Consider the following 12964-nt stretch of genomic DNA (forward strand, 5'->3'; position numbering starts at 1 on the left):
TAGTTTGTGTGTAGCCTGTATACACACATACAGTTTATATAAGCATGTATATATATATATATATATAAATATATATATATATATATATATGTATATATATATATGTATATATATATATATATATATATACATATATATATATATATATATACATATATATATATATATATATATACATATATATATATATATATATATATAAAATTATTGGTGTTTTCTAAGCAGGGCAGTTACGACGGAGTAACGCTTGCTGAATTAAACATAAGGCAAAATAGAAAAAAAAATCCTTTCTAAGAAGCCAAACGCATGCGCACTCACTTTCCTACCCGCAACAGCAAAAGGCGTGCTGATTTTCATTTTACATGGATTATTACGTCGCCTGCTAGTCTGAAATATATTACATTAGCAATCGATCAATAGGTCTGATCGATACATTTTGCACTACACACCTGCCCTCCATATATAAATATCCCTATTATATCAGACTGAGATTACTGCTTTCAATCGTTTGATTTCATTATTCAGGTGAGGTCGCTCTCCCCTACCTCGCTCGAAGGTTAGGACTTAAATCAAAGAATATGGCAGCTTTTCACCCCACACCGAGGTGATCTGAAACATGATGAATGGTCAAGGCATATTTCACGGACCAATGGAAGGGCTCCAAATGACTGACGTCAGCAACGGAGACACTTTTGATTGGCGAATGAAGGCGACCGACCGACAGAAGGGCGACTAAATGGTCCAGAGTCTGATCGGAAAAGATTTTGCTTGGTCATGAATCTGAATCGTTATGTTCATATTTGAACATTTTTCCGTCTTGCCTGTTTCTTTTTTTCTCAGAAAAGGTTCTAGTGTGATATCTGAGACTCATTCCTTACAGTGTTTCCTGTATGTAATTACTGTATATCACTAATGAAGTTCTTTTGTAGATATTTCATAAAACAAACATCCTACACCAGGATTCTTTTGCTAAGGAAAAAATCCTTGATTTCCTTGGTGATTTGTTTTGGTTCTCCGTTTTCTATTTGGCCAAAGAATTCGCTGTACTTTTATAAGACACATAAATGAAGGTACAGTAATATACCCAACACTAAAGGCATTCACCTTAGAACTTACCTGGCATTCGTAGCCTCTCAAAAGCCGGAATTAATTACAACTCATTTTTAACAAAAGCTTCAGGGATCATTTAGACTGCAGAACCTAAGCTCATACATGGCTTCTCAAGACCAATGGGGTAAGTGATAACTATCTCCCAGTCAAATAACTGTGTACTTATGGGGTACAGCTGTGGCTTTTTAATAAATATTTTCCCAGTAATAGTAAAAGTTTTTACAAAACCTTTTCAAGAGACTAAACAGATTAAACATATTTCCTAATAATAATTAAAATACAATGTAGTGAAAATGTACTCAACATGCCACGAATATCTACAATATTTCAAGAGCAGAAAATTACCTTTGGTTTTTCATGGGGTTATCAGAAAATACAATAAAACAACATAAGGTTTGTAATAACAACTCAATTCCACTTATTTCTTTTATTTTTTTTCATTTCCAACGATAAAGAAACGTCGGTTCATCCACTGTGTTGTATAACAAGACAAATATTGGTGCATTATGTACAAATGATATACAGAATTAGACAAATAAAAATAAAAGCCAAAAAAGATGAAAACGGACAGCAAAGAGGGATCAATCACCTGATCCGGTTTACTGGTCCGCTGCCGCCCACCCCGCCCGTGCCGCCCACAGTGCTACATGTCTTTGTAAGACGACCACCGAGGTTTTAATACGAGGAGGTGTTAGATTATGAAAAGATTTAAAAATGAAGTTACAAAACTTCGTAACTTCTGGGTTAAACGAGATTTAAACAAAAACAGGCCTTTTATCATTCATCCATCCAACCAGGGCGGACGGGCGCGAAGGCCATCGTCATCGTCATCATCATCACCATCCTTCTCTTGAAACGAATCAACACTTAACTTATTGAACAGACACAGCTGCCCTATTAGCTGTGCTTGAATTTAGGCGGAAGAGAGGACCAAGACTTAAAACAGGGTGACATTAGGGGACAAAACCTGAAAATTTCCCATTTTAGTCCTGTGCGTCTTGGACAACTGCAACTCGCCTATAATAAACATTTTCAGACATCTCCGTTTTATCCTTTATAAACCACTGCCATTAGATTTTCATAAACATCACTAGAGGAATCATCGTCTTTTAGGCGGCGTCAATGACCAAAATTGTTGTAACGCCAATTTACAGAATTAAATCAATTAATCAATTATTTGTCACTTTGCCGTCGCTCGATACTCTTTAGATTTTGGGCACAGTGGGGTTGATTCAAGTTGGGGCGGGCGGAGGCTGGGTGGGCAGCGAGGTGGGCGGCTACGGGGGAGGGGCGGGCAGCGTGGGGCCGGCGGGGCGGGAGCTGCCACCCACCCTTAACTATACTCACACTTGAGTCTTCCCGAGCGTGGGCGGAGTGAGGGTGATAGCCCCCGGAGCAGTGAAGGGAGGGAGGGGGGGGGATTATGTACAGGGCGCAAACTTTATGTACAAGGTTGGCCGGCCCCGCCGTGCACACTGACACACACACACGTGTACACATGACCAGCGCTAACTAACACGTTACCTGAAGGCCTCAGGTATCATAACACACAAACCTCCGTATAAATTATGGCAATAAGAACGTAGTATTACATACACACCATTTTTTTTTATTTATTCTCGCCATTAATAGTATTAATATTTAGTCATAACATTACATTTATGCGATTATCACATTTGATCAGAGAGTTCCAGCCACCTAGAGTCGGAGCCGGGAATTCACTGGATGAGACACCTCCACCATCACAAACACACGCATGCACGCACGCACACACACACACACACACACTCACCAACAGCACAATCGCGTCATCCCACCACCCACAACCTAGTCTTCTTTCGTTTACTTCACTTCTTTCTTCCTCTTCATTTTACGTCTCAGAGACGTCGTCTCACAGCATCGGCGCCATTATCATCTGGAGCATGCCATGCAAGTCTCTCTTTCCTTTCTGCTGCCGCTCTCATTACCGGGACAAATAGATCATAGACACCAAAGGGGCTAACGGTCTTGACAATAAGAACCCTAAGGGGTTTCCTATAAGAACAAACCTCTCTTGTAGTAACGGTAACTGGAGAAAAATATAAGCTGGACCACAGCAACTGGAGACTTGGTCTGACCAAGAAGTCACTGACTCTCAGGTCCAACACACCCATTCAAAACTTGTACTCAGTGCAAGAGGATACGGAGTTACCGAACTAACAGCGATATACAGGAAGGTTTGCGTCCCTTTGATTATGAAGCCCTTCATCCTTTCGACCAGGCAGCAGGAACAAGAAGTAGCAGTAGCAGCAGCAGCAGTAACAGCAAACCCATCAAGCAAAAGACTTTGTTTAGCATTCCAGAACAAGTGTGAGTGGCCGTGGGTAGGTGTGGGAAAGGATGGGGGGAGGGGAGGTTGCTGGCACCAGGTGTGCCTGTCTACCTACAGACACCTGTGTCTCTTAAGCCTCATTTCCATGTTGTGTGAGGGAGTCGCAAGGTGGCACTGTAATGATCATAATAATTCTTTCAGGTGTTGGTGCCCTGAGCGTTTCTTCCTGAGGCCTCATGAGGTGGGCGGTGTGTTTTAGTCCCGGCTCGATTTTTAGGGGAAAAGATGATGTGGCTCACAGGCGCTTCATTCAACCCCTTGTTACATATGGGCGAGAGGCATTGGCGCGGGCGGCATCTGCTCAGGTGAGGCGGCGGCGTGGGCGTGATAATGGGCGTGGGACATATATGCGGCGGCAGCTGCTGCCTTCTGCTGTTCGTGGCGTTCCTGGGAGCCAGGCAGGTACATGGAGATCATCTGGGAGAGGTCCTGCTGCCCGGGCTGACCCGAACCATACTCGCGTTTCATCACGGCACCTAAACAGGGAAGAAAAAAATTCCGTAAAATAAAAGCATGAAGTAGAGTAACAATCAAGGAACAAAAATATGACGAAACAGATGAAGGTCAGAAGTAGCGTGCACTGTATACCCTTGATGCATGATCAAATTATAAAGTAATTCAAAAAATATATGCATAATTAAAAAATTTATCAAGAATGTTAATATGATTCATATCATTAAATTCAAATCAGCAATTGCATGTAGAATTTATCCTTACCCAATTATAACTACTCGCTAATTGGGTAAATAGTAAATCAAAGCATGATTATAATATTTCCTACTTGTTATAGAAACTAACTCGAGAATATAAGTCCTTATATGTACTGCTATTCATGTTAGTGACATTAAAAGCAATAATAGTTTTTGTTTGGCATAAGCACTTCCATTTTTCCTCAACTCAATCTATTCATTCTAAAACTCAGGCCATCCCGGTGATCGAATAATCTTACTTGAACTTTATTATCACAATTTTTAGACGGCTATGCTCTTTACAAATCAAGCAACATTCTTTTTAAATCTTCAGCGATAACAGTGATACTCTTTTAACTAAGAATTGCATTTGCTTTCTATCTAGCCATTCTCTCTACGATTTCAAGTTAAACAAAATCACCTGTACATATTCTGAAATAATTTTTGTTTCCACCAATTAACCTTATCCTTACAATCTTTTCTTTCTGCGTTTCTCTTAATTTGACAATCTTATCCAAACTCATACCTGCAAACTACTAACGTAAAATCAATAGCTTTCTTTGTTTTCTCTTAACTTCACATCCATACGACCTTGCAGAGAGCTTCGTTTAGCTATTTATTAATAACAGGGGAGGTATCCTTCGATTGGTAATCTTAAAATTTCTGGAATTTGCATGCTACTTTTTTTCCCCTTGAGTAGTGTGAGTGTTATTTTATATCGTTTCTCATTCTAACAAAATGAAACACCACAAATGGTAAATTTCCTTTCCTAAATTTTAATGAATTGCATCACGGTTAATTGTTCTGCTAAGTGGATTTATTCTTTTCGCCAAAAAGAAATCTCGTTTTATTTTTCCCTTTACAAATAGAATTCAAGTACACAAGGGGACGATGGAAGGTGTCCTTTGCTTTCTTTTGTTTTTATATCCTCCTTTCTAACACTAACCACCCTCTTTCCCATTTACCCACAACTTTCAAATTCTTTCGCCAGTATACATTTTGTACCCTCTCTAATCATCACAACTTAATTTGCAAACATTCGAGTTCAGTCTTCCAAAAGTTCTCTCGTCCTTCAGAGGTATACTGAAATATTCTGGTTTATTACACAGACAAGCCTCCACACACGCTATATATGGCACAGAACAGTACATGTAAAATATGAACCAGAAGTACTTACTTTGATAGTCGCTTGCCGTGGTATGGCTTGCAGAAGGAGGCATGGTGGCCCCAGGGGATGACACTGGGAGAGTGGGGGTCTCAGATTTGATGGGCGTCGGTGAATGGGACGCAGAAGATCCGACGGAGCCCACAGAACCTACTCCTGACGCCATGGACGCCATCTGCAAGGGAGGAGGGGTAGCACTCTTGAGTCGAAGAATCTTCAGAAGGAAATTGAGTGTTGTTAGGGACATTAATTAGCAACAACACTTTTGATATAGAAAGGATTCTTCAGAAAGAGACATGGTAGTTAACCTAATGGTTCTAATTTGGTACAAATACATTCGCTTTCATGAGTAACAATTTCATAACCAAAATTCCATTGTGTTTAAAAAAAAATAATCAGAATCCAGATATAAAAAAGTTGCAAAATCTTATTTCAGTACAATGATGTGGAAATCATAAAGCAAAACTGTTTAATGATTCCTTGTGAATATAAAGACTAACATGCCCTGATAAGTAGGTAGTATATAAGTCACTAAGTTGATATAGAATAAGAAAAATGGTCACTACTAAGATCGCAATAAGGGGCGGATGAATTGATACAAGGATAAAGATTTGCGAAAATTATCAAAGCCAAGATAGAATGAAATACGAATAAAACATTAATAAGATAACAATTCAGAATGAAAAATGTAAATAAGCTAAAGATGAAGGGAAAATCAATGGGATAATGAATGAAAACAAATTATTCGTAAAGAGCAAACAGACCAAACTAATAAGGAGATAAATAAGATTGCAAAAAACACGAACTAACGTAATGAAGAAACCCAAGACAAACAGACAAAAAAATCGACACAACTCACTTGGCTCATGGAATAGGGAGAAGGAGCCGATGCATACATGGCCGCAGAACTGTATGATCCATTCATGTAGGAAGGCGTGCTGGAGGAGGTCGGAGAGTAGCCACGGGTCATGTCGTAACCGCTGTAGACTTGGCTTGTCATGTATGGATAACCTTGGCTTGCACCGTAGCCGTCATACCCGTATCCTGTAAGGGAGATCAAAACGATTTTGTATACGATGCTGGACAGTTGTATTTTTACACTCAACTTACAGATTTTGTAAACAATATACAAGGTTACGTAGATTGTGATATAATATAGCTTATAATCAATTAACCAACAATATCATACAATGATGTCTTAAAGTATAGCTAAACAAAAACATCAAATACAATGAAAAAATAAACAGGCTAAAATATTCAATACAACAAAGCAAAACACCAACGTTTGGTTAGTACATGGGAGTTACACAGCGTTTAGTTTTGTATTTCAAAGAATATGTTTTTTTTTTTTTTCGATATAATCTCCAATAGAAAGTCATCAAGCTTTTTATATTAAATTCTTATTTATTCTTTTTTTCAAAAAATTAATCTCCGATGGGAAGCCATCAGTCACTAATAATAGTTACCAATACGTTACAAATCCACATCTTTATTAAACCAACCACCATTTTCAACTGAGTGTTATTGGAGATCCGCTTTCTGCTAAGAACTTACTGAGATTATAATCTTAAGAAAGAGAGAGAGAGAGAGAGAGAGAGAGAGAGAGAGAGAGAGAGAGAGAGAGAGATTAATGATTATGTTATTATTGCCACTCAAGACACCCCATCCACAACCAAAGCACGAATTGCCATTGACCTGATTTACCTTCGGGATAAACACTATGAAACATATATCTTGACGGATAGTTTGCAAACGTATCTATATCGCTTGAATGTGAATTTCTCGATACTTGAGGTACATGGAAATGCATTCTGTCATCTGTCCTCAAACTTGGGCCTGGGAGAAAAGCAGTTACAATTAATTAAAGGATTTCCACAATAGCGTAAAGCGATTGCTAACAAACAATATTAAATCTTGAATAGAAGTTGGGTAACTGATTTGTATTCAATCTGTAATTTTACTTTTTTTCTTTTGGAATATCTATCTATCAAGTTACACAAGTAATGAGGCAAGAATTTTCTTAAAAGTGAAATTAGTAATAGATACTTTATGATTTTCTAATTCATTCAATGATTTCAGCATACAAATTTTTGGTACATTATCACGACCAATAACAATAACAATAACTTTAATTTATTCATCGTGCTTCTCCTGCATAGTGCAAAAATACACACACAAAAAAAAGTGTAATACGTGAAAGGAACAAGCACACGAGTAAAAACTAAGATCAGACTCAAATAGTGTCGCTTTTTGCTGTGAACAATTGATGTTAAATCAGACTCGCAATGAGTACTGCATTAACTGCAAAACAGCCATTACTAAAAATATATTTGCAGAGTAACAAAGACCAATAAATAGGTGCTTACGTAATTGCTGTTAAGTCTAATCCTAATGATGGCGATCTAACTTGCACGCCGTACTTTCAGTCCTCAAAAAAAGGACTATATAAAAAAACTTCACTTATGACTGAGACAAAGAGAAGTTTTTGATAAAGGATTTCATCAGGCGGGCGAGGATTAACTCGTCGAGGTCATCCCAGTTTTAAATGGTCCGATGGGATAACTTCTGACGAAGTACTGATCACTCACGTATATTATCTCTCTATCTCGATCCGGTGCCTTTTGGTCAGAAGATACTTGCTGAATTTACAGAGAAACGATCTCATAATTCCTCGTCCCGGAAGAGAACTATGGGTCTGAGAGAGAGAGAGAGAGGAGAGAGAGAGAGAGAGAGGAGAGAGAGAGAGAGAGAGAGAGATCGCACAAGCACCTCGTGGAATTAAGTTATAAATACACGCATTTGTAAGTCCACACGTGCATATGAGAACGTACGCTTATGGCCCTCATCCATTTATCCATTAACTGTAACGCTTCGGTGCTTCTTGAATAGACAGTCACGGAATATTCACTGCGCTAACATTAGTGACTCAAGGATTGCCCCTCGCGATTAATGTTTTTTACTACTTTTGACTAGTCAATGATAACATCCGATCAATAACAATCAAAAAGAAATAACTCAAAGAAAAATATGTAAGTAAACCCTATTCATTCAATAAAAAATGAATTAGAAAATATTTCACATTATAATACTAATACAAATATGATATTCGGACCAAGTCATTCAAAATAAGGTTCGCATTTCGTGGTTTCCGTGTAATTTCCATCGTCTCTTGACTTTAACGAATTTTATAATCAATAAACATTGAATAGTCAAAATCAGAAAGAGTAACTAGAATCTCAGTTGTTATCAGAAATACATGAGTGAACTCGAGATAACGAATATATAAATATTTCTTACGAAATCTTTAGGTCTCTTCTCGGTTAACAAAATAAAGCTAAACAAAGTATTTAAAAGAATTCAATGTGTATCTTAATAATCAAAATAAACAAGGGCATCTTATAAATCCAACCTCATAAAAATTAAATTTAAGTTAAAAGACACAGGGTATATATTGGACTAGAGCAATCATGAACACATACCCTCCTACATCGGCAGAGGGTCAGACATCAGGAGAAAAACTGACCAAGCGGTATGAATGCAAGCTTCATACGTTTTTTCCATCTCGCCGATTAGCAATTATCCATGTAACAATTTGTCTTGTTAATCGATGGTTTTCCAAATTCGTGCCTTGTCCCCTCAATTAACGTCATTTTGCACGCTCGGGATGAAATCATTCGTTAGGCAAACGGTGTTTATCATTTGCGGGAAATCACTCCTCTAACTGATCAGTCTCCCGTCCAGCAACCCCGCCCCCTTCAATCCAATCAACTTTTGGGTGGAATGAATTTTTCATGACGACGAGGAGAAAAAATATAGGGTAACAAAAGGTGGGTGAATAAAAATGACAAAACGAGAGAGAGAGAGAGAGAGAGAGAGAGAGAGAGAGAGAGAGAGAGAGAGAGAGAGAGAGAGAGAGATAGAGAGCTCTGTCACGATATATGAGAAGTTGTATACTCGATCTACCCAAGAATAGCTTTTATAACAGTTAACGACCAAACGACAATTATAAGAGCACAATCTAAGCGCTACACAGCAAAACGCAGATTACTAAATAATAACCAGACATAAAATGAGGAAAAGTTTTGTATATAATAATAACGAACAAACATGAGAGTAAAAAAAGTAACAAGACACCTTACAAGCCATGTTCCCCCATCCCCAGGGGACCGACACTTGCGACCCCTGTTCTCCCCTAAGACCTTTTCCCCTCGTCTCTGTTGGCCACCAAGCGTTTAATTTGCATAATCAGTGTTTTACTCGCCTTTCCTTATTCCAAACACCTGACTGATTGAAGGTATCACACATCAATACAAACACGTGATCCTCTTTATAGAATAAACTACGCACGCAAGTTGGATCAACGAAATTTTTATACAAAATGGACAAAAATAAAATGAAGCGTTGATTCTGTTCTTGTATATCGAATTTCCATTTGCTTAAATGGTCAAGTTGAAATTATATAAAATTTGCATTCCTTCAGGAGTCCATTACCATGAAAATATTGTTAGTTAAACAACCAGGTGTTATCTCGGTAAAATACCTTGGATGACTTTTACCACATGTTTAACATTCACATAACTCTCTCTCTCTCTTTGACTTTGACTCTCTCTCTCTCTCTCTCTCTCTCTCTCTCTCTCTCTCTCTCTCTCTCTCTCTCTCTCTCTCTCTCTCTCTCTTCCACTATTTATCTCCCCTTCGCCAAACCTAACCCCACTTTGGTATCAAGTGTCAGGTGCTGTACCTGGCGTGAGTATGGCTGCCTGATTTGTGGTTGCTATAATTTGATATCAACTGTTGGTGGGACCAACACCACATGTACAAAGGTGGCAATTATTATTATTCTTTTTTTTTTTGTTTCCATTTATACAATTTTTCAGTTATAAGTGTTTGTGAAATAAGGCGTTTAAAAAGATATTGTGACCAAATGTTCAATTGGTGCTGAAACTTAAGGTTTACGTGAATGAAAGCCTCGAGTAATGTATTCATCAACCACCGATGTACACAATGGAAGTTAATGAGGGGTTGACAGACATCAGAACTTAACTGACTAACAGGGTCCCTCCTGGTCATCTAGTGACAGTTAAAATCAATTTTAGAATCTCTAGCTTCGGTTGGAAAATGATAATTGACATGCATGCAAGAGCGAAATCACAAAGGGAGCTTTGTCAATTTAAGTAATTAAAAATACTTATCTGAATAATTCAAAATATTTGACAGGCCCAAACATATTTTTTAATGGGACATCATTTTTAAAGACATTATCTGTTTTCCCAGAGTACCATGATGACTTCTGAGGTTGAAGACCTTGTCTATCCAAATAAGTGACTTGATTAGCCTGACAGCTAACTACCACGTGCTGAAGTAATTAATGATGATAGTATTGTAGGTATGGTAATTATAACAAAAGTTTTAGTTTACAATAACAAAACATGAATGCTTAAATATTCAATATGAAAGAAAAAACATAACGATTTCAAAGTTTGTATTTTGGCAGTTTGAACTAAAGAAAAGTTTTACAAATTCTCTAAGAATCGTAGTTAAAAAAATTTCATGTACTAAAGATTCTCTGTGCAAATAAAACAGTGAACACTGAAACCTATTTACTAATATTTAATAAAAGCGTTGGACATCAAACATTGAATAATTTCAGGGTTGAAGATATATTAAGAAGTGAAGACATGTATGTGCATATGTATGTCAAACAGTTCTGTAGTTCACGAACTCAAAACCTGTGAGAAAACGGCAAACTCACTCGTATACCCTCATGCGAAAACACAGGATATGTAACAGATCAGATGTGAATGACGTGCAGGAGGAGGGGGGACGCTCATGTCACAAGCCCTAATCGGCTTAAAGTTCCTCATGGAACGAACGTTCCTCTCTGGTGATTCCTAAAATATTCCAAAATTCCGAAGAATGAGCTCCCGTGCGAAGGTCACTTAGAAACAGGTAAAGAAAAGGCGAGAAAAACAAGGTAGGCGGAGGTACTTTGGTCCGATGTTACAAGGAGATACCCGTAACGGTAGATGGGATAGCAGATACTTTCGGGGTGGTTAGGAAAGTACAAGAGCTGACATCAGCTGCCGAATGCTTACAAAAGGAGATATCGCAACAATCGTGAGTCTGCATTAATTACATTCTCTGTCCCTCAAACAGAACAAATTATCTATGGTATATATATATATATATATATATATATATATATATATATATATATATATATATACATATATATATATATATATATATATATATATTTATATATATAGTATATGTGTGTGTGTCTGTATGTGTGTGCGTATTTGCACGCACCTCATATTGAGTTTCCTAATGTTCTCACACCCAACAATGTTAAACCGAAACTATCATTATTCATTTTCTCCGAGAGTCCTCTAGGCCCCGATAATTGGACGAAACGATTAGTAAATCCGTAAGCAGCGATGGGGCGTCGATAAGGAAATGGATGAGGAGGGCAGCTGAGATAAATTTCACTTAAGGAAACACCAGTAATCAAGTGATAGAGGAGATAAAAGAGGGTGTGCCATATGCTGAAAGATGTATCAGTGCCTCACAATGTAATCATGACTCCAATAAGATTTCATAATGTTTCATTCTTTCATAATGATAAAGCGCCTGAAAAATGTGGGAGACAGGTAGGCCTGGGGTGTCGTTACGACACCCTCGGTAAATGTACGGAAGTATAATAGGTACAAAAGAGAGGCAGGTAGGTAGCTGAGAAGGGTATCTACAGGTAAACCAGTGTAACCCATCTGAGGCAGGGTTACCAGAGCCAGGTAACACCCTCCTCGGAGTATTTCGGCTCTTGGCAGCGTTGATTCTCGGTCTTCTTCCTCCCTCTCTCTTCTGTATCTGCATTCCATCTTCGGTGTTTAGTATCTGTTAAACTTAACCTTCTATCGTGCATTAATGTACACAGCAGGGGGCCGATGGAGATGGACGTAAGGGCTAGGGGCGTGACACGGGAAGATGAGAGGGAGAGACAAATCTGAGCAAAATCTGCTACACGAAGCGAAAGGTGAGTTGAGAAATCTGATCCACAGGATGTAACAGATTAGTGACGTGGTAGAGGGAGCTACAGTGGGGGATTCCTCCTAGTTTCCTCTCTGCGATATAAAATTCCTTGAGTCTCACTCTCTCTCTCTCTCTCTCTCTCAAAAGGAAGTATACTGTTTAATATCAACCGGCGCTGAGTAGGCTTTCTAGGACCAGTGCCGTGATATTTGGCCTAAAATCTGTAAATTCAGTCTATAAAGGATAAGGTACACAAAAAATATATTTCACGAACATCCAACCCAATTGTTATTCGTTACTCTTTTCCTGTTTTACATGAAAATTCACACACACACACACACACACACACACACACACACACATATATATATATATATATATATATATATATATATATATATATATATATATATATATATATATATATATATATATATATATATATATATACATATGAATATATACATTTATATAAATATATTTCTTTTAACAAGAAAACCCTATATTGATTAATCCTAATATTTCACACAAACAATATGATTCCCAGCATAAACGTCACATTTTCCGAACTCCTCATGATAACACTCACGGAAGGTA

At 37.9% G+C, this 12964-nt stretch overlaps 1 protein-coding gene across 7 annotated transcripts in view; it reads right to left on the bottom strand.

Annotated features, from left to right (window-relative positions):
• Positions 1 to 2629: 2629 nt before the first annotated feature.
• Positions 2630 to 12964, bottom strand: part of LOC137620722 (transcription factor Sox-2-like) — a 43360-nt gene continuing 33025 nt past the window's right edge. For 3 of the 7 annotated variants that reach the window (XM_068351081.1, XM_068351082.1, XM_068351080.1), the window contains exons 3-6: positions 7040 to 7171; positions 6195 to 6379; positions 5348 to 5549; positions 2630 to 3957 (exon numbers count right to left, since the gene is read on the bottom strand). In XM_068351081.1, coding sequence (XP_068207182.1) covers positions 3743 to 3957; positions 5348 to 5549; positions 6195 to 6379; positions 7040 to 7171 — 734 coding nt within the window. In that variant the 3' untranslated portion in view covers positions 2630 to 3742. The remainder of the gene's footprint in view (positions 3958 to 5347; positions 5550 to 6194; positions 6380 to 7039; positions 7172 to 12964) is intronic. The other 4 variants (XM_068351085.1, XM_068351084.1, XM_068351083.1 and 1 more) reach the window with 3 other exon arrangements.

The sequence above is a fragment of the Palaemon carinicauda genome, chromosome 27 (genome assembly GCF_036898095.1).
Source record: "Palaemon carinicauda isolate YSFRI2023 chromosome 27, ASM3689809v2, whole genome shotgun sequence".
NCBI lineage: Eukaryota > Metazoa > Arthropoda > Malacostraca > Decapoda > Palaemonidae > Palaemon > Palaemon carinicauda.